This window comes from Schistocerca nitens, chromosome 2 (genome assembly GCF_023898315.1).
Source record: "Schistocerca nitens isolate TAMUIC-IGC-003100 chromosome 2, iqSchNite1.1, whole genome shotgun sequence".
Lineage (NCBI taxonomy): Eukaryota > Metazoa > Arthropoda > Insecta > Orthoptera > Acrididae > Schistocerca > Schistocerca nitens.
In genome coordinates this window covers 519,879,091-519,905,614 of record NC_064615.1, presented here as the reverse complement: position 1 = coordinate 519,905,614, position 26,524 = coordinate 519,879,091, and the positions used below count along the sequence as shown (strand labels likewise).

At 37.8% G+C, this 26,524-nt stretch overlaps 1 protein-coding gene across 1 annotated transcript in view; it reads right to left on the bottom strand.

Annotated features, from left to right (window-relative positions):
- LOC126236502 (enoyl-CoA hydratase domain-containing protein 3, mitochondrial) overlaps window positions 1-26,524 on the bottom strand; it is a 130,564-nt gene that overhangs the window by 7,312 nt on the left and 96,728 nt on the right. The window contains exons 6-7 of the mRNA XM_049945858.1: window positions 13,912-14,026; window positions 803-996 (exon numbers count right to left, since the gene is read on the bottom strand). Of these exons, the coding sequence (XP_049801815.1) occupies window positions 879-996; window positions 13,912-14,026 (233 nt within the window). The 3' untranslated portion in view covers window positions 803-878. The remainder of the gene's footprint in view (window positions 1-802; window positions 997-13,911; window positions 14,027-26,524) is intronic.

The window sequence follows — 26,524 nt, the reverse complement described above, 5'->3', positions numbered from 1 at the left end:
AACTTCATAAGCCTTTTACATATGTGCAAATACATTACTTCTAGTTACTTAATAACAGTTTTCATTGAAAATATCAATAATGGTCCAGGACACTGTAAATTGGTGACAAGGAACAAAGACTGTTCTTAACAACTACAGCTATAAGAGATAACAATCACTATTATGTCTATTATTCAACAAGTATGCTTCAAGAGATGTAAAAATTCTCATGTCAGATTGAACAATCCAAAATTTGGTGTACATATATATAAATATCAATTCCATGCTCAGTCTAAAGAGAAAGTTCTGTAAAAATACAGAATATTGGAACAATTATTAATCTTGTCTTTGCAAGATGTACTACAATGTGTCACTAAAAAGTCTACAGTTAATTCCATATCATTTCCTCTTCTGTGATAGGTACATAAATCTTCAAAAAGTAAAATGTAACTTATTACCTACATTGTATTCATTAAATGTGAGAACATTGCCATAGGAATATCATTCTTATACTATTGATTCATTTTTAAAGCAAAATTCTGACTTGTCAGAATATTCCTTAACTATTATTGGCACGTAGCACTTGTTGAGCACTAGTAACTGAGGGATCAATAAATAACATTTATGTACAATATTTCTTGTTACTTAACAATAAAATTCTCCTCATTTACACAATATGGAAACAACTGGAAAATAAATAAAGTGTATAGCATCCTTCACACACAATGATACCATTAAAGGGCTATACCTGCTACTTAGGATTTTCTGAATGAGCAACATCTTACTTCAGGAACAGAATTCCACAGGCAGCTATAATTCTTACCTTTAGACCCAACTGCATGCAAAAGCAGACTAACTTATGTAACAACTATTACAATTAGAGAAGCAATAGCTGATCATTAGTGGCATTTTTCTGAGCTGTGCGTCCAACAAGGCTTCCTCTTTTCTATGAAGCTGCGAACTCCTTCTTGGCCATCAGACATCGCTAAGTTATTTACCATTATTTCCTCACCCATTCTGAAATTAATATTGAAAAATTTTTGAAGGAATACCAGCTGCATAAACTGAAGTTGATTTAAAACAAGTTTGAAATTTTGCTTATTTTTTGATACCTCCATAATAGGATCTTATAAGATAAAAGTACTCTAGCACAAATGTGGAGCACACATTATTCCACAATAAACCACATTTTGCTGATTCACGCAGTTTACAAAAGACTAATGTCAGTTTAAAAGCAGTGTTGTGCAGCTAAAATAATAAATAAATAAATAAAATAAAACTTAAAAAAATAAAATTAGTGTGCCGCCCACCCCACTCCCCCTCCCCTCCACACACACACACACACACACACACACACACTCACTCACTCACTCACACACTAGAGAACCAAGTTCATAACTGGCACACTGTTGCCATTCTAAGGGAGTAATGCTGAGTAAGCTGATCGAGATGATGACTTCCTGAGAGTAAAGCATCCATAATTTTTAATCATCACTAGACACCATCAGTGAATAGTATATATGAATATTATTAGCAGCTCAATAAAGCAGTTAATTCAAATTCCTTCTTTACTGGTAACTGAAACTGATTGTGTCACTATGATTCCAAATCAAACACAGTAATTTCTGAGTCAGCATGTGAAATTCTTTGGATATCTCTAACTGCTGGTAAATATCCATATATTTCATTATCACACCATCACAGTGGAAGGAGATTGAAACCATATATGAAAAGATTTAGAAAAATATAATGCAACAAATGGCAGAAAGGATCAATTATTCTGGAAAAAAACTACAATGCATGTTTTGAAAACTTATTAATTGTGGAAATAAATTACTTCATTGGTGATATTATCAAGTATTTTAAAAGCATGTACTTAGCACAACAGAAAATCCAATATGAAATACCAATAATATGGAAATTATAGATTGCTATTCACCACAGGCAAGAAGCACTGAGTCACAGACAGATGGTCTCCAGCATCCTGAACAGCAGCCACATGGGTGTGAAATGTGTGTGTGTGCGTGTGTGTGTGAATTGTGTGTGTGTGTGTGTGTGTGTGTGTGTGTGTGTGTGTGGGTGGGTGGGTGGGTGGGTGGGTGGGTGGGTGGTGTTTTTCTATTTCAGAATAAGGACTTTGTCAGGAAGTTTTAATATGTTAGCAGTCTTTTTCACTGTGCCTGTCTGTGACTGAATGCCTCCTCTGTGTGGTGACTAGTAAGCCATCCTTCCTAGATTGTTATTACTTAGTACACCACTTTAAGATGGTAAAGGCACAAATTTGGCATGCTAATAATATGAAAAAGCTTCTTGAGGCACAACAGTTGCAAAGCAAAGCACAGAACTTCAGATGGGCAGTTTTCATTCAAGGATGGTTGTATACCAAAAGAAATATACTGAAGTTCTTTGGTGAGTCCCACAGAAGAATCCTATTGCTGATCTCCTTCTACAGGCTTAAGAAATTATTGTGACATATAAAGCCTTTTCAGAAGCACAAAAAAGTGACATGTTGACAGTTATAACGACACATGGATTGTAATATCCCATAGTGAAATGAAAGCCAAAACAACAGGTTCTGTTTTCAAACATTATTCGTATAGAACTGACAAATAGCACTGCCACTGTTAAATAACCAAATAGCTGTACATATGAGTACCAAACCACAAATAGTGACACTGGAAAATAGCAGAAATTGTTAAAGCAAAACAACTCACTTGAGATTCCTCTCAAATTCTATAGATTTTTATAACTGAATTAACTACACATAACCTGAAATTAGCAAAAATTCCCTTTAGCCTAAAACTGTTTCCAGTGACTGTGAGACTGTGCAAACCACATACCTGCATATTCCACAGCACTATCAATTATAGCAGAATTTTGGAACAAATTTAGTGTTGAAATATAATGGTCTATATGGAAAAAATGGCCTTCTCCATCAGTTCCAAACGAAATTTGAAAACTTTAATTTCATTGATACCAATTAATACACCTTTCACATTACACCCCAAAAGTTGAGGCTCGAGGGAACCAGGAGGATTTAGCATTTCTTCATCCATGAAAAGTTTTTATATACTACTGCACTGATACCTAATACAGGAAATATATATATGTGGAATACTTAGGCATCATGAAAAATTACACACCCAATTAACTCAGATCAATTTAGTTATGTTGTAGACATATGTTCCTGTTATGTAGTATATAATTGATGTATCATTGTGATACATAAGAGAGTATAGCTTGTTCTTTTTTTTAAAAAAAAAAAAAAAGAACTGAGGGAGGGAGGGAGGGAGGGAGGGAGAGAGAGAGAGAGAGAGAGAGAGAGAGAGAGTGAAGATAAGACAAAAATCTGGAAACAGTGATAAGTTTCACAGGAAAACTAAGTAACTACATAATTTTGTAATGATGGTCTTTCTTGGAAAGAAAAATCACACTGCTGTTTTTATAATACACTACTGGCCAATAAAATTGCTACACCAAGAAGAAATGCAGATGGTAAACGGGTATTCATTGGACAAATATATTATACTAGAACTGACAGGTGATTACATTTTCACGCAATTTGGGTGCATAGATGCTGAGAAATCAGTACCCAGAACAACCACCTCTGGCCGTAATAACAGCCTTTATATGCCTGGGCATTGAGTCAAACAGAGCTTGGATGGCATGTACAGGTACAACTGCCCATGCAGCTTCAACATGATACTACAGTTCATCAAGAGTAGTGACTAGCGTATTGTGACGAACCAGTTGCTCGGCCACCATTGACCAGACGTTTTCAATTGGTAAGAGATCTGGAGAATGTGCTGACCAGGGCAGCAATCGAACATTTTCTGTATCCAGAAAGGCCTGTACAGGACCTGCAACATGCGGTCGTACATTATCCTGCTGAAATATAGGATTTCCCAGGCATCGAATGAAGGGTAGAGCCACAGGTCGTAACACATCTGAAATGTAACATCCACTGTTCAAAGTGCCATCAATGCGAACAAGAGGTGACCGAGACGTGTAACCAATGGCACCCCATAACATCACGCCGGGTGATACGCCAGTATGGCGATGACGAATACACACTTCCAATGTGAGTTCACCACGATGTCGCCAAACACCGATGCGACCATAATGATGCTGTAAACAGAACCAGGATTCATCTGAATAAATGACGTTTTGCGATTCGTGCACCCAGGTTCATCGTTGCGTACACCAATGCAAGCGCTCCTGTCAGTGATGCAGCGTCAAGGGTAACCACAGCCATGGTCTCCGAGCTGATAGTCCATGCTGCTGCAAACGTCATCGAACTGTTCGTGCAGATGGTTGTTGTCTTGCAAACGTCCCTATCTGTTGACTCAGTGATCGAGACGTGGCTGCACGATCCGTTACAGCCATGCAGATAAGATGCCTGACATCTCGACTGCCAGAGATATGAGGCCTTTGGGATCCAGCACAGTGTTCCGTATTACCCTCCTGAACCCACCGATTCCATATTCTGCTAACAGTCATTGGATCTCGACCAATGCGAGCAGTAATGTCACGATACGATAAACCGCAATCGCGATAGGCTACAATCCGCCCTTTATCAAAGTCGGAAACATGATGGTATGCATTTCTCCTCCTTACATGAGGCATCAGAACAACGTTTCACCAGGCAACACCAGTCAACTGCTGTTTGTGTATGAGAAATCGGTTCGTAACTTTCCTCATGTCAGCACGTTGTAGGTGTCGCCACTGGCGCCAACCTTGTGTGAGTGCTCTGAAAAGCTAATCATTTGCATATAACAGCATCTTCTTCCTGTCGGTTAAATTTCGCATCTGTAGCACGCCGTCTTTGTGGTGTAGCAATTTTAATGGCCAGTAGTGTATCAACTGCTTTATTAATTCAAATTTACAAAAATGAGTTTACCACATAAGAAATCAGAAATCTAGCAGAAATAAATTTGCAAAAAATTATTCTATGTTAGCACTGCAATTAAAATGAATTCTGATGATGTCATTGACTCATTTCAGATCATGTCTGCTTCGCCTGTGCATCATATGGTTCCGTACCACATGGAAATTTCTTTTGCTACATGTATCTGTGGCTGGACACAAATCACTCTTCTTGCTAAATTAGATAACTTGGGAAATGGACTACTGTTATGAAGGAAGGACGGAAGATTAGGATTTAACATCCCATCAACATCAAGGTTAATACAGACAAAGCAAAAGCTCAAGCTGTTTCAATAATGTCAAGAATGAGATAGGAAATCACCCATTCCCTTTCAAAGGAACCATCCTGGCATTTGCCTGGAGCAATTTAGGGAGCTCATGGAAAATGTAAATCTGGATAGCCAGAGATAGACTTGAACAGTCACTCTCGTGAATGAGAGTCAAGTGTGCTAACCACTGTGCTACACCAGTCAGCACTACTATTACGCATCCAACACTCAACCAGATAATCATCATCACTGCCATCCATTCAGGTTAAATAAAAGTAACCTCACTAGGAGGTTGCATATCATATGGCCCACAGGCTAGTCATTCTGAAAACAGAAACTTTTAGGATGTCTGACATTTTATCACCAGTCATAAATAATTATTTACAGATATCACAAAAACTGAATAAAATATTACTGTCACATTATAATTTAATTATGTCTAACTTGGAATAGATAATTCATCACAAATTTGACACAGAGTTTTTAACATCTTATTTCTACCATCAGTGGACATAATTTTTAATGAGTGAAAGACTGGCCACAGATATGTTGCTACACTTTGCAATGTCTGAACTTCAACTTTCTCCTCTATGAAATGGAGACTGCACTCCTTTTAGAATTCATAATAATTACAGTTAAAATTTGATTTTCTGTACAATCAATATTTATTAAACACCAAAATTGGGTATATAGTAATTTACACGTACCTCCGTATTGTCAGCTCTGCATTGCAATGAGTTTTTAGTTTATGCACTTTTAACCAAACAAACTTAATTTTGGGACAGTTCTCACCTTCAAGCACTTCTGTTGCAACTTTGAAAGGCTCAAAATTGTTATGAGTTCTTTTGTTGTTGCTGTTGTTGTTGTTGCTGTAAACAATAAGTTTTTCAGAGATGTCCATCTCTGCAAGCATTTCCATGATTTTGTCAGATTGCCTAACTACAGACTGTAACATTCTAAACAAATTGTTCCACCTTGGCCGGCCGGTGTGGCCAAGCGGTTCTAGGCACTTCAGTCTGGAAACACACGACTGCTACAGTCGCAGGTTCGAATCCTGCCTTGGGCATGGATGTGTGCGGTATCCTTAGGTTAGTTAGGTTTAAGTAGTTCTAAGCTCTATGGGACTGATGACCTCATATGTTAAGTCCCATAGTGCTCAGAGCCATTTGAACCATTTTTTGTTCCACCTTGGCTTTGTTTTCTGCTTTGAGCTTGTCTATATCAGTTTTCTTTAGGAAACGGATAGCATCACTGGTAGCATGAATTGCTGAATAAACCATTGCACCCTCATTTTTCAAACAACTGCCATCAAAAATGTGCTTCAGGATTGTGATCAAAACATGTGAAATGTGAGCATAATGCTGAAAGGATTGCAATGCCTTGGACGTATTAGTACCTACATTAATGATGAATGAAATCTTATTAAGCTGCTGTGGATTTACTCCCACATTAAATAACAATGTATTCATAATGCTGAAAGGACTGGAATGCCTTGGATGTATTAGCACCTAGGTTAATGACAAATGAAATCTTATTAAACTGCTGTGGACCTATTCCTAAATTAATTGGTGTTTCTGTAATATGGTTCTTAATAAATTCCCCAGATTTTTCCTTCTCAGAAAAATGAGTTCTCACCAACCCCATATTTAGAAGTGCCTAACTTTGATAAACAAACTTTGCAGTAATAGATATGTAACAATTTTTTCGAAATGGATTGGTCCACACAACCACTGTACATGCACAGGTATTCACACCTATGGCCTGGACAATGCTGAGTATCACACTCGCCCATATTTAATTGGATTGTCATTCAATGTTTCATCTTATTGTTGTAGGATCAGGCAAAACATTGGAGCTGTACAAAGTTGAGATTCTGAAAAGATGTTTACAAGCTCTTGCCAAGAAGTGTGAAATCCTCGCCCAGTTTTTAAGTAAATACATGAAGCTCTCTGGCTCACATTTCTTTGCACATTTTAGTTATTGTACTGCAGCTTCCACCGGTAATGCTTCAGAACTTAAACTCTGTCAAGTTCTGCAGGCATGGCAGAGCACCTACCGAACTAAACTTAGTCAGGATGATTTCCATTTTTATTATTACTAATGATAATCTCTCCCAAACACTGCTATGGCCACACTCTTCTGCACTTACAATATATTCTTTTGAATCCAGTTTCACTTTCACCCTAGCTTTAGGCTCATGTTCAATCATCATGATCCTGCAGCAGAGGACTGAGCAGTGGTCGGGTAATTGGAGTAGACAGGCCATTCTAGCACAATATACTCAATTGAGCATGAAAGAAGTCAAGTGCAGCTGCTTCACCCATCCAAAGTGGCAGCACTGATGTCTGCAAAAAATTTTCAGAACTACATCCACCAAGCAATTTGAGAGAGTATAAATGCCAGATGCAAACCTCTATTTGCAACACTCATCTCATCATTAGCTAAAACAGAGGGCAGGTACCATCTCACATTAGGCACTGGCCTCTGGTACAAATATAAAATGCAATCTAATAAAACAAGGGTTATGGTCAGTAGTTGGAGAGAATGATAAAATCGTGGAAATGCTTGCAGAGAAGAGCATCTCTGAAAAAGCTATAAGGTATTCTTTGGCTACTGCAGCATATTGTTCCTCATGCCTTGCTACCCCACCCCAGACAGTTGTATGGCTCTTGGGCTCAACATCAAGATGTCAGCCTGCAGGAGTATGGTAAATAGAGCCACACTGTGTTCCTCGCAGGCCTCCTTAGCTGCTTCAACTGCTATCTCGTTTACCAACTTCCTACATGCTCTGGCACACAGCAGAATGACACCTGCTTCCCCTGCTGTTGGAGAAGGAACAGTTCATCCTGTATTAAGTGGATCATTGTCTCTGTTGGGTACATCTGTTGCAAAGCTTGTACGGCACTAAGGCAGCTGAATCAGATAAGAAACTTCTTGCTTTGTTGATGACTCATTTTCTCCAGCGCCTCCAGGGCTGCATACATATGAGCACTGAAAACTGTAAACATACTTGGGAGTCAATACTTGAAGACACTGCCAGTGAATGGTACTGAGTAGCCAGGGATATCACACTGTTTTGAACCATTTGTATATATTTCAGAGATATTGCAGTGCTGACATAAAATGTTATGAAAACAGACTTAAGAATGACACTTGTAGTTCTTTCTTTCTTGACATGGCCATTTCTGACCTACCACATCCATGTCTAAAAGGAAATCCTCTGCACTAGTACAAAAGGACTCACTGGTCGCCATCAGATGTTAAAGATTCATGCAAACGACAGGCCAACAATGGAGTGGTATGAATGTGAAAGGAAAGATTTTGTATGTCTGTTGCACAATGAGTAGTTGCCGCCTAATGTGAAGTGATTGCTCGCCAGCCTTGGCAAAGAGGCTGGGAATAGGAGTTCGTCCTCAATGCCCCCATGGTCAGCCTAATTAACTCATGGTGAATGGCATTCAGTATTTTTAAATACAAAGCCTCCATAAAACTGTAGCAGACAAGTTTTGTCTGCTCCCCAAGCCCTGTGACCAATGTATTTTAAAATATTAACTAATGGTGTGCATTTTTTCTTTTCTACTTTTTCCATTATTTGTTTGTTTAAGTTTTAAAACCTTTTCAAATGTTATCCAATCACAGAACAAACTTGAATATACACCTATTACAAATCTATGAACAACAGCTACACATGAAGCACCAGCCCAGCAAGGAGCCATAAAATTTCAATGTCAGGAGAATGAGATTTAGACTGCAACGGCAGTAATTCCAACTCCCCCTGCCTGTGATTGATGCTAAAATGTTAATATTTATATGGACACTTTGTTTTCATCTGTAGACATTTTCATGTCATGTTTGTACCTCAAGAAGAAATAGAATTGAGTATCAACAATGTGTCATGTGAATTTTTAAGTTGTCCCAGCAAACTACATGTTCAAACAAATTTCAGGTTACAGCCAGTCATTGTTTAATTCATTCCATGATATTTCAACTGGCCACATAATGGTCATCTTTGGGTGAGCCATTGAAGACTGATGAAGACTTGCTCCATTCTGCCATATATTGCATACTGCAGGTATTCAACATATGTGACATAATTCAACTTGACAGATGGAGCACACTTCCTGGCAGCAGTGCCCTCACTGGTGGAGGCATGGAACTCAGCTGTCCTTTGCATTGCTGCCCACCATGGCCATTGGCACACTCTGTCATCTTCAATTAGAAAAAAATCACGGAGATGATAGGATCCCAGGCACTGTGAAACTAGTAGCCACTATCATGGTCCATCAGACTTTCACCTGGTATATTTCCATGGAGACTTTAATAAGGGAGTCCCAAAAAGATGCTGCTGCAGTCAGAATCATGGTTCTATCATACACCATTGAACGTCCAGTGGAAACACAGTGTTTGGCAATAGTGAACTTGCTTGCTTGCAGAAGGCAACCGCAACATTAATGTTTTTGCATGACTGATTGGTAACTTTATTAAACTCTAAAACAATTTATATTGTATGGATTTTGTCATGTAAAACATTGAAATTTTTACGGCTTACAATTGATTCCTTATACAATAATTTGCAATGAATTTTGTTAATCTAATTACATTTTGTTTAGTGGCTTAGCTAATTATTATTCTATATACACATTATAAACAGTGCTTCTCATAACAGGTAAACCGTTTTAATTTTGGTACTCCATTACTGCATAAAAACTTTTATTTTGTAAATAATCTTTCAGTTTTGTTTTGAAAAAGTAGATAGTATCTACATCTTTTATATGCTGTGATAATTTGTTATGTAATATGATGACATTCTACAATAAAATCCACTGAATTTTAACTTTATTTTTTCTGTTCAGATGCAAATTATAGCAGTTTCTGGTTTTATAATCAGATACTAAGCAATTTTCAACATTGTGTGGTTCCCCCCCCCCCCCCCCCCCCCATGCATATATTCACAAGGTACAGTTAATATTCCCAGCATTTTAAAAAGAATGTGGAAGTGAGCTGTATTTCTGCTCTTGGTCATTAAACACATTGATACTTTTCATAACCTAAATAAACTTGATTATTCTTCTTATTCACTCTCCAAAAAATTATGTCATAGTTAATAACAGTATGAATATAAGCAAAATATACTGATCTGATACATGAAATATCACATACGACATATGAATTCAGAGGGCATACAATGCTGAAGAAATTCTATTGCCAAGTATTTTTACATGTTTTTCCCAACGTAACTGACAATGAATATGCGTTCTCAGAAATTTTGTGCTTTCCACCCATTGTATAACTTCATTATTTATTTTCAGGTTGTTGTAATCTAGCTTCCTGTTTATCTAGAAGTTCATAGTGCTTGTTTTCTTTTTATTAGGAGTAACTTTATTGCCCATTAATATAAGCTTTTAAGTGTTTCTTCAGCTTGCCCATTCATAAAGCTACTAAGTCTTTCTTCGGCTTTCTCTCTTAGTGCATCTAGTGACCTGTCAGCAATCAGTACATTAGAGTCATCTGCAAACAATATTGTTTGTCCATGCTTGATACAGAGCACCAAAAAAAATGGTTCAAATGGCTCTGAGCACTATGCGACTTAACTTCTGATGCCATTAGTCGCCTAGAAGTTAGAACTAATTAAACCTAACCAACCTAAGGACATCACACACATCCATGCCCGAGGCAGGATTCGAACCTGCGACCGTAGCGGTCGCTCAGTTCCAGACTGTAGCGCCCAGAACCGCACGGCCACTCAGGCCGGCACAGTGCACCATTCTTTCACAGTGAGTGTGGTCTGTCATATGTAGGCCATACCTCTCTGACAAGGTATTTAGTAAATTCTGGCCTTCTGCAACAATAAGACATCCTCCACCAATCCTAAAAGATCTGCAATCTTTGAGGGTGGATGGAGAATAAATTTCACTTGAAATTTACAGAAGATTCTTGCTATTTTAAATGAAATATTGACCACAAAAGGAAGAAAAGGTAGACATTTTGCCCACTTGTTCTCTTCTTTATCCACTTCCTGATTCTTTGTTTTAACTGACAGTGCCTGTTAATCTCCTGGTTGGAATGTCCATTTTTTCTGAATGCTGTCTTTAGGTGGGCGAGGTCTTTAGGCTAAGTATCTAGATCTGAAGTAGTGCGAGCTCTGTGTAAGCAGGCTCATAGTTTCCGACAGGTGATGACAACTTGACGCTTGCAAATACAAATCAGTAAGAGTGAGCTTATGATAAACTGAATACCCTGGACGGCCATCATTTCTTCGTCTAACCAAGACATCCAAAACATCTCTCTCTATTTCCATAGTGAATTCAATGTTGTTGTGAATGGAGTTGACATGGCGAAGAAACTCCAATTTGTCTTCTCCATGGGGCCATACTATCTTTGTCAGCCTTCAGTACTACTACATCAGCACCCTCTAATAGATTTCATAGTGCAGCCCTTTCTGCAGAGTTTAAGTTACTACATTGAGAAGGAGCTTTCAAAAGAGCATGGCAAGTTACCCTTCTTAGTTCTCGCACAGCATCTGAAGGAAGGTGTCCTACGGCTTCTTCAACACCATTCACAAAACTAATTAAAGGTGATGCTCTATGTATAGGTGCAAAATTGAGTCCCTTACTTTATACCAACAGGTAATGCAACCACTTTGTTACCTCATAGTGCATATGATGATAGGATGTATGGTCTGCTAAATGACTCTATCTGTAGGAGGACTGATTATGAGCATACAGGATGTGTGCAACAGAAACCTTCTGCACTACTGAATTCCTCATCCTTACCTCAAGGGATCATCAAGAGATTAATACCGCCTTCCAAAATTTCATAAGGAAGGTATTCTATTACATCCAACTGTGAGCACTAGTGGAGCACATACATATCATTTAGCCAAACATCTCGCTTCTTTGCTGAAATTGTTGACACAAAATTGCCCACATCACATCCTTAACCCAGTTGACTTTATCAACAGACTGGGGGCTCTCTGTCTTAACAGTTCTGGCAGTTATGCTTTTATGTAGTATCACTTTTTTACAAAAGTCCCTCTAGGATATTCTTTGGTGCTAATTGGCAAAGAGCATCAAGCAGATATTGCTGCTTTGTTTCGACATGCTCTATCATCTACCTATTTATGTTCAATCAAGAATATTTCAAACAGACTGACAGTGTCGACACGGATAGTCCTCTGTCTCTCTTGGTGGCCAACCTTTTTACAGAGGGTTTCAAGGAGAGAGCACCTGAATCATCTGCCCTCAAAATAACTGTATTTTGGAGGTATGTATATGATATTTTTACAGTGTGGCCTCATGGGCAAGACAAATTGAGGGTGTTTCTTCATATCTCAGCTCCATTCATAACAACATTTGGTTCAGTATGGAATTAGAGAAAGACGGTTGTCTGCTTTTCTCAGATGTCTTCGTTAGATGAAAGAATGACGGCTCTCGGGGCATTCACTTAACCATAACTTCACCCACATTAATTTGTATCTGCAAGCTTCAAGTTGTCATCACCCAATGAAAACTATGAATGTGCTTCAAACACTCATACACAGAGCTCACACTGTCTCAGATCCAGATAGTTTGCCTGAAGAGCTCGCCCACCTAAAGACAGTGTTCAGAAAAAAATGGGTATTCCATGAAGTATATTAACAGGGCACTTTCAGTTAAAACCAAGAATCAGGAAGTGGATAAAGAGGAGAACAAGTTGCAAAATCTTTACCTATTCTTCCTTTTGTAGACAACTTGTTGTTTAAAAGAGCAAGAATCCAATACTCTCTCTGTTACAGGTGAAAGTGATTTTCCATCCACCATTGTAGATTGCAGATCTTTTGAGATCAGTAAAGAATGACTTGTTATTGCAGATGGGCAGAATTCACAAAATACCTTGTCACTTTGGTATGGCGTACACAGAACAGAGCACACCCACTGTGAAAGAATGCTGCACTGAACATCAATGGTGCACTCATCTTTTGCAACCAAGCAAGCCTGCTATTGCCAAACACTGTATTTCCACTGACATTCAATGGAGTATGACAGAACTCGTGAGTCTGACCACAGCAACATCTATTTGGGACTCAATTATTAAGGAATCTGTAGAATTATGCCTGGAGGAAAATCTGATGAACTGTGATAGTGGCTAACAGTTGGACGGTGCATGGAACTCCATCATCTTCATGATTTATTCCAATTGAGGACAACAGAGTGCGTCAATGGCTGTGGTAATCAGTAATGCAAAGGACAGCTGATTCCATGTTTCCACAAGTGAGGGCACTGAAGCTGGGAAGTGTGGTCTGTCTGTCAACTTAAATTTTGATGCATGCGCACAATACTCACAGTGTGTTATATACGTTGGAAGAGAGCAAATCTTTGTCTTCAGTGGCTCACATGAAGATCACTGGCAGGTAGCCAGTTAAAATATCATGCAATGAATTAAATGACAACCAGCTGCAAGCCAAAATTTATTTAAACAACAACATTTCATTTGTACATAAATGAAAAATCAGAAGTATTTGTTAATTACATGCCTTTTTCTAACGTATTAATGAAATCGATGGAATATGTACAATGATAATGAAAATTTTTGGATGTCTGTACCTGTATGTGGATTTGTGAAGGTGAGTATAAGACAAAGTCCCAGCAGCTCAAAGGCTAGCTAAAATATGTTGATATGTGTGTCTCTATACCATATATCAATCAGTTAGTGATAGATGCTTGCTTAACCTCCTTTTGGTTTAGTCAAGAATACATACCTGTATGCAGTTCTTATATCAGTTTCTAATTGCTGATAGAAAAACTTCTTGCCAAGTTCAATGACAGCACGACTTTTGTTACATATTGAATCCACTATCTTCCTCACTTCTTCTTCTGCAAGAATAAGAAACATCAACAGAGTAAATTAAAAAGGTTTCCACAGCAAGAACATTCAAAATTTCTGTTCCTATTGGATATTGACTCCAAACAGTCCTTTCAAGAGCATATAAAACTTACTTACAATGAGATCTTACAGGCTGGCCATCTTCAATTTTCTTCACATTTACACGATTTGGAGCTCAGTGACCAGACATCAATTGCCTACAGCAGTATGGTGCATGTCTATTTAAAAACTAGAAAATTTCCAAATGCTATCCACAATTGCAAGACTACACTATGCAAGCAACTACCAATGATAGAAACTTTAAATGTTCTGTATTTGACAGTATCCAGAAATCTTATAATCTTCAAAAGGTACTTTTTTTTTTTTTTTTTTTATTTTATTTTTATTTTTTTTTTTTTTTTTGAAGAATTGTCCTGCATTTCTTTATGGAACTGATGTCCCAGCAATGAGCTTCATATCCTATAAGTACAAAGAAAATTATAGAGGGCCTGTCCAAATAGCTCCTCTTGTTAGTACTAAATTAAATTCACACACAAAATATTGCTAAGGACACAGGTAATCAAAGTATTTATTCCATTATAATTACAAGAGGAACTAAAGGTGAAAACAATAAGCTAGTACAAGATAGCACAGAAAACTAAATTGTTCCCAACACCATCACAAGTTCCCAAGATGTTAATCTGTGCACTCTGGAAGTTCTGCAGCTTGACAACACTGCAGATGCTTAATCTTTGGAAAAGTCTTTATCAGGAAGTCAGCTTGCAGCTTGTTGGCACTGATTGACCTTATGCAGTTTCCCCACAGTTCTTAGCTCACAAATATAGTGGAGCCTCACATCAATGTATATTGTCCAAGTGTGATGTACACACTTGTGTATTATCACAGAACACACTTGTTGCAATCCTTGAAGGTACACTGCTCCTTGTGCTGTACGAGGTGCATTCAAGTTCTAAGGCCTCCGATTTTTTTTCTCCGGACTGGAAACAGATAGAAACATGCGCATTGTTTTAAAATGAGGCCATGTTCATTGTCAATATGTCCCAGTGATGGGAGCACCGTACAGCAGATGGAATTTTACCGCCAGCGGCAAGAATGAGAACTGTTTTAAATACTTAAAATGGTGACGTTTTCCTTACTTGAACAGCGTGCAATCATTCGTTTTCTGAATTTGCGTGGTGTGAAACCAATTGAAATTCATCGACAGTTGAAGGAGACATGTGGTGATGGAGTTATGGATGTGTCAAAAGTGCGTTCGTGGGTGCGACAGTTTAATGAAGGCAGAACATCGTGTGACAACAAACCGAAACAACCTCAGGCTCACACACGCCGGTCTGACGACATGATCGAGAAAGTGGAGAGAATTGTTTTGGGGGATCGCCGAATGACTGTTGAACAGATCGCCTCCAGAGTTGGCATTTCTGTGGGTTCTGTGCACACAATCCTGCATGACGACCTGAAAATGTGAAAAGTGTCATCCAGGTTGGTGCCACGAATGCTGATGGACGACCACATGGCTGCCTGTGTGGCATGTTGCCAAGCAATGTTGACGCGCAACGACAGCATGAATGGGACTTTCTTTTCATCGGTTGTGACAATGGATGAGACGTGGATGCCATTTTTCAATCCAGAAACAAAGTGCCAGTCAGCTCAATGGAAGCACACAGATTCACCGCCACCAAAAAAATTTCGGGTAACCGCCAGTGCTGAAAAAATGATGGTGTCCATGTTCTGGGACAGTGAGGGCGTGATCCTTACCCATTGCGTTCCAAAGGGCACTATGGTAACAGGTGCATCCTACAAAAATGTTTTGAAGAACAAATTCCTTCCTGCACTGCAACTAAAACGTCCGGGAAGGGCTGCGCGTGTGCTGTTTCACCAAGACAACGCACCCACACATCGAGCTAACGTTACGCAACAGTTTCTTCGTGATAACAACTTTGAAGTGATTCATCATGCTCCCTACTCACCTGAACTGGCTCCTAGTGACTTTTGGCTTTTTCCAACAATGAAAGACACTCTCCGTGGCCACACATTCACCAGCCATGCTGCTATTGCCTCAGCGATTTTCCAGTGGTCAAAACAGACTCCTAAAGAAGCCTTCGCCGCTGCCATGGAATCATGGCGTCAGCGTTGTGAAAAATGTGTACGTCTGCAGGGCAATTACGTCGAGAAGTAACGCCAGTTTCATCGATTTCGAGTGAGTAGTTAATTAGAAAAAAAATCGGAGGCCTTAGAACTTGAATGCACCTCGTAGTTGATTGAACCATGTATTCAACTTCTTCAGATTAGAGCTACTGTTTGTTGAATTTTGGATTCTATGAAACTGCTGCCCCCATTAACTTAAAAATATACCCCAGTATTGATCACAGTTGCCTGATGTCTCATGCACAATCAGCATCACGTAAGCCTTCAGTTTTGGCTGTTCTGCTTTTTTGAAAAATTTGTCCTATACTGACTGTACCTATAATTTATCTCATATTTTGCTTCACTGTTTCCCAGTGGATTTTTTGATAATATCTACTTACAACCTCTACAGCATAAGTAATGTCTAGTCTTGTTCTTGATGCAAATAAAAGTGTAAATCAACAGCTTGCTGACAAGAAATACAATGTAACACAAGTTCTCCATATCTGTTAATTGTTATTCACAGTCTTATTGCTACAAACCATGTTCAAGTTGATGTGCAACTAGACTGTAATTTTCCACATCTTACTTTTTGATCATTTTCGCTGCATATTTGCTTCAGTCAGCGCTAACTGCACCTTGTTTTCAGTCTTATTTTACTCAGTTGCTGAGACTTTAACGAGTTCAGGAAGATCTCTCATCTCAAAGTGATTCATTAACTCTTTTTCCCATTTATTATTTTTATTTGATAAGACAACAAAATTTGCTTTTCATTTCTGTAATAAATGCATGGCATATTCTAACTTTTCCAGTTCATTTTGAAGTTCTACACTCTGGCCCTAAACGGACCACTTGGCCCTGACAGACCCCAGTGTCTTCCTCTGCCAATAGTGTCATCAGATGTGGTGTGGAGGGGCATGTGGTTGGCACGATTGAGAATTGTTTTTTATTCATCTCATGATGTACATTTGCAATCCATTTGGTTTGCATACAGGAGACATATCAAAAATTTATAATACAGTTACAATGATTTTTACATTAATAAATAATAACACTTCAATAAATAATGACACTATAATGATATTTCTTGGAATATGTAACACATCGTATCCAGCTCCAATTTCCAAACACTTCAGTGTCAGAACCTCATATAGCTTTCTTTTAAGTGAATCTAAATTCATCTGCATCAACTTGTTCCCTTTTAATTTATTACAAATTTTCATTGTCCCTGGGCATACAGTCGGAGGTGGTGGGTGGGGAAGATACAATTTTCTTTGTTTCTAGTGTCATGTGAATGGACAGAATGGCTTCCCTCAAATAATTCATGTCTAGTGTACAAAAATATAATAATTCATATATGTATAAGGATGGCAGAGTTCATATTTTAAGTTTTCTAAATTATGGTCAACATGGTTCTTTGTGATTTGTAGTGTACATATGTCGAATGATTTATTTTATTTTTATTTTTTTTTTCTGTATTTTTAGTGTGCGCACTATGTTTGTCGAGTTACCCCAAAAGACAATATCATACCTAATAATGGATTCGAAGTAGCTTGTATATGATACTTTTTGTGTGTCAATGTCAGTTGCAGTTGATAATATCTGCATTGCAAATGCAAAGTTGCTCAGTTTGTTTGCTAGGTATTCAACGTGTGCCTGCCAGCTCGAATTTTTATCTACATTTAAACCTAAGAATTTGACTGAGTCAACTTCTTCTATATCTTGGTTGTTGTGTACAATATTAATCTGCTCACAGTGGGACTGTTTGGTTTTGAACTGCATCATGTGGGTCTTTGATATGCTTAGATTCAACGAATTTAGCTGAAACCAGGTTTCTAAGGTACTGAGGGTTCTGATCACAGATTTGGGATTTTTTTCTGAATTCTGATCTTCAACTAAGACAGAAGTACCATCTGTGAACAGAATGGGGAGCTGATATTTAATGGTAAGTCATTAACATGGAAGAGAAATAGGACTGGACCTTTTATGGAGCCTTGTGGAACTCCCTAATATATATATATATATTCCAGTCAGAAAAGTAATATGCGCCATTTGAAGAGATGCTAACTCTTTGCTTTCTGTTTGATAAGTAGGCTCTCCCTGTTGTTGACAGGTTTCCTACTTGGCTGGGTAGCTCCTCGGTTGGCCTCACGAGGCTGATTGCACCCTACACCACTCCTCCGATCAAGGCAAAGCCCTGGCAGTACCAGGAATCGAACCTGGGCTCTCACTTGGCAGTCAGCCACACTGGGCACTCAGCTACAGAGGTGGAGTCCAGTTTATAATACACAATACTATATCAAGCTTCTGACTCCAAATTGATGAAGACTGTTCAGACCATAAATTGCCTTCTTTGGTTTGCAAACCATCATCTTTCTGTCCTTCCCCATGTAGCCTTTGGGTTGTCATTTTTAAACACCTTCAATGAGATCACTGAACAGGAAAGGACTTCAAACATCCATGTGTTCAATGTCAAGTTCAAGTTCAGGTGCTAATGTTACCAGTGCACAAAGTGAAGAATGACAAACAACATGCAAGAATTTTTCATCGAATTCCAATCCTGGTATCTGAAATAATGTTTTACAACAAAATATACATTATGAAGTTTGATATCACCATCATCAGTTTATTTGACTTTGAATAACCATTTTGACTTGATTACCTTCGTGCCTGGTGGCAAATAGGTCATAGTCCAAGTCTCATATTCAAATAATGACTTACATTCATCATTTAAGGCTTCTTTCTACAAAGCATATTTCAAAACTAAGATCCATTTGATCACAAAAAAAAAAAATAAATAAATAAATAAAAAAAATAAAAATAAAAAAAAAAGCTCATGAGAAAAGGTTTTTATTGACAGTAATATTTTACTACATGTCTATCTTACTTTTCTACATAATTGCTGTTCACATCTACATGCTTTCTGTAATGCTGCACCAGCTTCTTTAACCCCTCTGTGTAGAAGTCTGCTGTCTGGGAACTGAACCAGCTGGTAATGCCAGTCTTGAGTTTGTCATCATTTTGACATTTTTTTCCACCCAGCCACTGAGTCAAATGCAAGGAGAAGAAATATTTGCTTGGTATAAGGTCAGGTCGGCACAGAGGATGCTCAAAAAGTTCCCAACGAAAATTGTGAATCTTCTCTCTGGTTTTGGCAGCAGCGTTTGAAGGAGGATTATGCCAGACAATAGTTTTATGTGGCATTGCTTTTGGAACGCATGTATCTGTTTGGCTAGCATTTTGCAGTATATGTCAACTGTAATTTTACTGCAGTATATGTCAGCTGTAATTGTTGGCCCACAGTCCATGAAATCCATCGAAAGGATGCCCTTTTTGTTCCATAAGAAGGTAGCCATCATTTTTCAGTTTGAGAATGGAGATGGCTTAAACTTTTTTGGATTTGAGTGAACTCGAATGGCACCACCGCAATGATCAGTTCTGCGTTGGTTTATCATATCCCTGTCTCATCGCCCATGACAACTGGGAAAACAAATTGTCTGCATGTTATCTATAGGCCTTCAAAAACTATCATGCGCTATGCATTCTTAGCCTCTGTTCTGATCAGTGAGCATCTTTGAAATCCACCTCTCACACAGTTTGTGATATCCAAGCTGTTCAATGACAATTGGTAAATTAAGGTTCAAGCAACTTTTTGGAATTCATTAGCTAGACCACTAGATGTCAATCACTGATCACTTCAAAGTTTTTGGTTCACTTCATCAATGATGTTGCTGGTCCACATACTGGGCCTGCCACTCCACTGTTCATCATGAGCATTTGTGTGGCCATTTTGAAATTCTTAACACCATTTTGCCACTCATTGCTTCAGGTCCCTATACTAGGCATAACTCACAAAGGATTTAACCAGCTGAAGATCCTTTTGCCAGCAAAAATCAAAACACACTGCACACTTCACAATTGGTGGGATTTACGATTGTCTCAGCCATTGTGATCCACTCTCACCAACTGGCAAATGGCTATTGAATCAAACCAACAGTGGAGCAGTTTCTTAAGGAATTGGTAGACAGCACTGCATGTGTGAAACTTCATTCAGGCTGACTATTGGTCACTGAACCACAATTTTGGAATATGTCTTGTATTTTTACAATCATCACAAATGATTGGTTTTTTTTTTTGTTTTTTTTTTTTTTTTGCGAATTAGTCTCAGGTAATCTAGCAAAAGAAGTAAAAATCGCCAATAAAATATTTGGGGTTTGGTATTTCTGAACTGATGCTTTTCTAATTTCCAGCCACAAGAGGTCTGAATCTGGTTGTTTCTCTGTATCCATATCAACACTGACATTCTCTGTACACTCATTCTCACTCGGTACCAATTCCAAGTGAACTGCATATCGATCAACATTAGCAGGTTGTGTTGGTCCCAGTGCCTTTTAAACCATGTTAAATATTGCTTTTATTTAAAAAATACAAAAAAATAATTGGTGTATTTGTCAATTGTAAGTTTGGTACTCTTAATGATGTTAATCTCAAAGTTGCAGTTTGAATTTTTGATTAACTGCACATCATGGCCTGTTACAGTTGTCTTTGGTGAGTGTGAATCAATATGCTTTTAGTAACAGAATCTTCATAATATCCAAGGAAGATAAGTTCATTGGATTTGTCTTATAATTTTGCTTATTTCCCTTTCAGTACATGTACAAATGCCTGACATCCAAAAATTTGTAAGTACCACACATTTATTCAATGACTGCTCCAGTTAAACATATTTTGGATACTGATTTCTGTAATTCATAAGGTTTACAATTTAATCAGAAGCCAGCCACAAGTATCATTCATTTAGAACAATCTGTTACCAGTTTTGGATTTAAAATAAATCCATCTTCAGATGACTCTTACAGATTTTCTTCTTTTCCTGTTGGTCCTAATTTTGTAGTCATTATAGCTTTTGTACAGTGGAGTATATTTCTGTATGACAAACTCATCATATATTTGTGTTATACATTTTAAAGACTCCACATTTTGACATGTGCAACATGAGAGTGCTGTTAAATTCTTCAGAACTGATTGAACAGACATCATCCTATGTTACATGGAAATAGACATGGTCAAGATTTACAAAACATGGCCCAGCTTCACATGAGTAATAAAAATAGTAGTTTCAAAGACAATTTGTCTATCTTTCCCTGTGTTTTGTTCAAGACTGCTGATCAATGACATTACAGCATCCTTCTGGTCACTGATTCCTATTTTACAGTTAAGTAAACAGTGTTAGATTCTGTTTCCCTGTGTCTCTTCCTAAGTGCATGCATCTCTCAGTCCACAGATGACTGACTGAAATCTGCCCCAATCACTATGGCATTGTCAGGGAATTTATACACAGTATTTCCCATGCTGTTCCTGACAGATCATAACTCTCCAGTACTTGGTGTGCGTGGATGATAGTAACATCAGACTACTATTTTAGGCCCACCTGTTATGCTTATCTTCACCCAGATAACCACAAATTCAAAATCTGTATCTATTTCATTACACATTATGAAGACTTTTACAATAATCAATATCCTACCACCATTATTGCCTTTTGCCACATGCCAGGTTATGAGTTTAATAATTCACTGTTATTTCTTCCCACCAACTTCCCATACCACATATCATTATTATCATCAATGAGTGTTGCACATGCACACCACACATACTGTGCTACCTGAACAACTATTTGTATGCTCGACTGCACACCTGACACATTTCATAGGGCCTCACAATTCTTCTGCAATACCGGTGTGGTCAAGTGGTTCTAGGTGCTTCAGTCTGGAACCACACGACTGCTACGGTCACAGGTTTGAATCCTGCCTCGGCCATGGATGTGTGTGCTGTCCTTAGGTTAGTTAGGTTTAAGTAGTTCTAAGTTCTAGGAGACTGATGACCTCAGATGTTAAGTTCCATAGTGCTCAGAGCCATTTGAACCATTTTTCTTCTGCAGTAGCACAGATCAAGAAATCTTAACCTAAGATTGTCACAGAATTGACAGATCTGAGTACTGGTTTAAAATTAATGTGTGGGCTGGAATTATAGATGACTGCTTGTTAGCATCATAGCTTTTCTCACTATGTCTTACAGGTCTAAAAGTACTTTATGGAATATTTTTCCAGTATTGCTACCAAATGATCCCCTCAAAATAATAGAGAGCAATTCTTTTTTTTCCCTAATAATTGTGCTTTAGCACATTTAGTTATATTGCTCGAGATTCACAGGATGTGTCTTTGATGATAATTTGCAACATTAAATTAGATTATTCATTCCACAGACCCACAAAAGAGGGTATCCTCCTGGGTGTGGAAAATGTCAGATAAACACATTACAAAAATGTAATTAGAAAAACTTGAGTTTCATTAATTTTAATGATCCTCAGTAAATAAACAGTAAAATTATGTACATGAATTAAAATTAAACATCTAATATTTACAGGTTTAATACTTACATCTGCTTTCATTAAATCCATCATTCACACAGTAGCTAGTTACTTGGCTATTACAACCAAGTATTGTCAAAAATTAAAGTAAATTATTCATTTCAATGATCCTCAGTTAAGAACAGTCAAATTATGTACAAGATTTAAAATTAAAGTTCCACTATTTACAGACTTAAGACTTACATCTGCTTTCCATACATCCATCATTCACACTGTTACAACCAAGTATTGTCAAAAATTAAAGTATAATAAATTTTATTAAAATGGTCTACTGCACTTGTTGAGAAATTCATGGATGGAATAGGAGGAGTTGGCCACCAAAAATTCTTTTAAATTATGTTTAAATTGTGTCTTGTCTGAAACTAAATTCTTAATGGTTGCTGGTAACTTATTGAAAATATGTGTTGCTGAATACTGGACTCCTTTCTGGGCAAGAGTAAGTGATTTTAAATCTTTATGTATATTGTTCTTATTCCTAGTATTGATACGGTGTACTAAGCAGTTAGTTGGAAAAAGAGATGTATTATTTACAACAAACTTCATTAAGGAATAAATATACTGAGAAGCTGTGGTTAGTATGCCCAATTCTTTGAATAGGTTTTGACAGAATGTTCTTGGATTTACACTACACAATACTCTTATTATACACTTCTGTACTCCAAAAATTTTTTCTCGGTTTGTGGAGTAACCCCAAAACATAATACCATATGACACAATGGAGTGAAAATAAGCAAAATATGTCAGTTTTTTAATATTTATATCTCCTATGTCTGACATCATTCACATTGCAAACACAAACTTGTTTAGGCACTTTAGCAATTCGTTAGTTTTGTGACTCGCCGATTTTTCAAAGTGCCGCCGCGCAGTTACACGTGTCCTCTACATGCGGCGCTGTCTGCCAGCCATGCAGCAGCAGTGCCACCTAAGCGGCCAGCCTGCCAGCGGTGGCTAGACTTGGACTCAGTTATGATTTGACTGTTAAAGCGTACACACGTCTTACTCTGTTTTCTTGATCTGTGACTTTTCATGTATTGCGTCTTCCTTGAAATATATTTGTTCAGCTTGAAGTTATAACAGTTAGTATGTCGCTCCCAACTGAATTTATTATCAAGTTGTAATCCCAAGAATTTTACATTCTCAACTTCTATTTCCAAGTCATTATATTTTATACACACACTAGAAGGAAATCTCTTGGAAGTTCTGAACTGCATATAGTGGGTCTTTTCAAAGTTTAATGACAGTTCATTGGCTATGAACCACTTATTACTGTCAGTAAAAGTTTGATTAGCTGCCCTTTCTAAATTTATATTTGATTTACTATTTACTGCAATGTTTCTATCATCTGAAAATAAAACAAACTTGGCATCTGGTAATGTAACAGATGACAGGTCATTAATATACATAAGAAAAAGTAGTGGACCTAGTATGGCACCTTGGGGAACACCACATGTAATTTCTTCTCAGTCAGATAATGTCTGATTGCCTACTGCTGAAGTGTTACATAATGACACCCTTTGTTTTCTATTAAGAAGATATGACTGAAACCACTTTGTAACACTACCAGTGATGCCATAATATTTTAATTTACTTAAAAGAACGCTGTGATTCACACAGTCAAAAGCCTTTGACAGGTCACAGAATATTCCAGTTGCCTCTAATTTGTTGTCTAATGAATTAAGGACATTTCCACTGTAAGTGTAAATAGCCTTCTCAATATCAGAACCCTTACGAAACCCAAACTGTGACTTTGACAGTATGTTATTTTCACTAAGGTGCTTAAGTAGACACTTGAACATAACCTTTTCAAAGATTTTTGAAAAAGATGGCAAAAGTGAGATTGGTCAGTAATTTGATGGCATTTTTTTGTCCCCTTTCTTGTGGAGAGGTATAACTTCAGCATATTTAAGCCAGTCTGAGAATGTTCCTGTGATAAGTGATTGATTACACAAATAACTTAAGATATGACTAAGCTCACATGAACACTCTTTTATTAACTTTGTTGATATGTTATCATAACCACTATAATGCTTCGATTTCAAGGATGAGGGAGGATCATTTCTATAACCTGAACATTTCTCTACTTGTGCTACTACTCTGTAGTGCCACCAGTGGGGCAGCCTAAGCTAATAGAATTAAACAGCGGAAGCCCCAGCAAAATATCATAAAACACAATCGAGAGGCATTTGAAAGTGTTCAACACTACATGGTTTAATGAGTGCGTGCATGCATGCATGCATGCATGCATGTGTAGAGGTATGATGAAAATATTAGAAATTTGACATTAATTTCTGAAATGAGAATTTTGAAAAATGTTGTTCCATTGATAACTAAAAATGTTTTTACATTGGGTACCCATCCTCCAAAGTTCAAAAGTATATCTGTCACACAACACTGTGTTTCATGTCACAAAACCTAAAATCTACTGAAATGACATGTCAAAAGAAGAAATAATGGTTACAGCCTTTCTGCTACACAGCGCTAGTGTGATGGATATAATTGGAAGTATTTTTCACAAGTAATGATGCAACTGTTATTATGTTATGTGCATAGCAGAGGCTGTGGGGGTTCATTTTTTGTAGAATTATTTAACAATCTGTTGATGAATTCTGACAGCCAGCATATTTTGCTCCCACAAATAAAGATAAAAGGCCTCCCTCCTAATGCTGAAGGTGATCGAGGTCTCTTTAAAGTTGAGTGTGCACCTGATTCCACATGAACATGGCATACCAAACATGGAACAGGCTATAAGAACAGTTGAGGAGAAATGCAAAATGGCTCTGAGCACTATGCGACTTAACTTCTGAGGTCATCAGTCGCCTAGAACTTAGAACTAATTAAACCTAACTAACCTAAGGACATCACACACATCCATGCCCGAGGCAGGATTCGAACCTGCGACCGTAGCGGTCGCTTGGCTCCAGACTGTAGCGCCCAGAACCGCACGGGAGAAATGCAAGGAACACCAGTGACACACCTGACCAATTTAACCAACCACATTAGTTGTCACTGAGCACTGCCTCAAATATAATAATGAAATGAAATACGATAGTATCACGGTGCAAAAACCAAGTTTATGAGACAGCATAATTAATGAGTGATTGCAATAAAGATGTTGAAAAACCTAATAAACTGGGACAGAGGTTTCAATTCAAACAAGACTTGGGGTCCAGCACTCAACTTACTAAGATTTCACCATCCATCATATCAATTACAGCATGGAAACACAGAGAAAAGTGTATTTCATGGAATATAATAGTATAGGCTCCGCGAAACAAAAAAGAGGATAAAAGGGCATAGTGGGCATTGGGAGTCAATCTTACAATCATCTATAAATAATGTCATGAGACCTACAATAGTTCACAGTCTGGTTAGGAAGCAAGTACACATAACAGCAAAGTCCATGGCAAATGAAGAAGGTGACTGGGTTGGTCATCAAAGTACCAAGCATAAAATGGAAACTACTCAGCTGACCACCTGGGAGAATACCATTAACCAATCACACCAGGAAAACCTGAGGGATGTCATACTTCATTGTTAGTATTCTTTACAGAAGTAGCCAGCAGTGTTTGCTTCTTCCTGCAAACATATAACTTGAATCATTCTACATCACTAAAAGCTCCACTTCATGATGGGGTTACTGGAACTCAATGTGTGAATAAAGGAATTAGAGGGGAAAAAAACTTACCAAAGATGATTAGTTCATGAATGGAGAGAAAACAATAGATTAGATAAAAGAGAAGAAATGTCCTAAAAATTAATATTTGTTATTCCTTCTTTCATTCGTTTAGTTGCATACTTTGAACACCTTGATTGATAAAGTCTTGCCAGACAACATAAACAAACACACTTTGCGGGGTCTCTGTAGCAAATGAAGACCCATGTGAGCTCATCTCCCTCTTTCAACTAATCAAATTATGTTAAAAGTTGCAGTTGA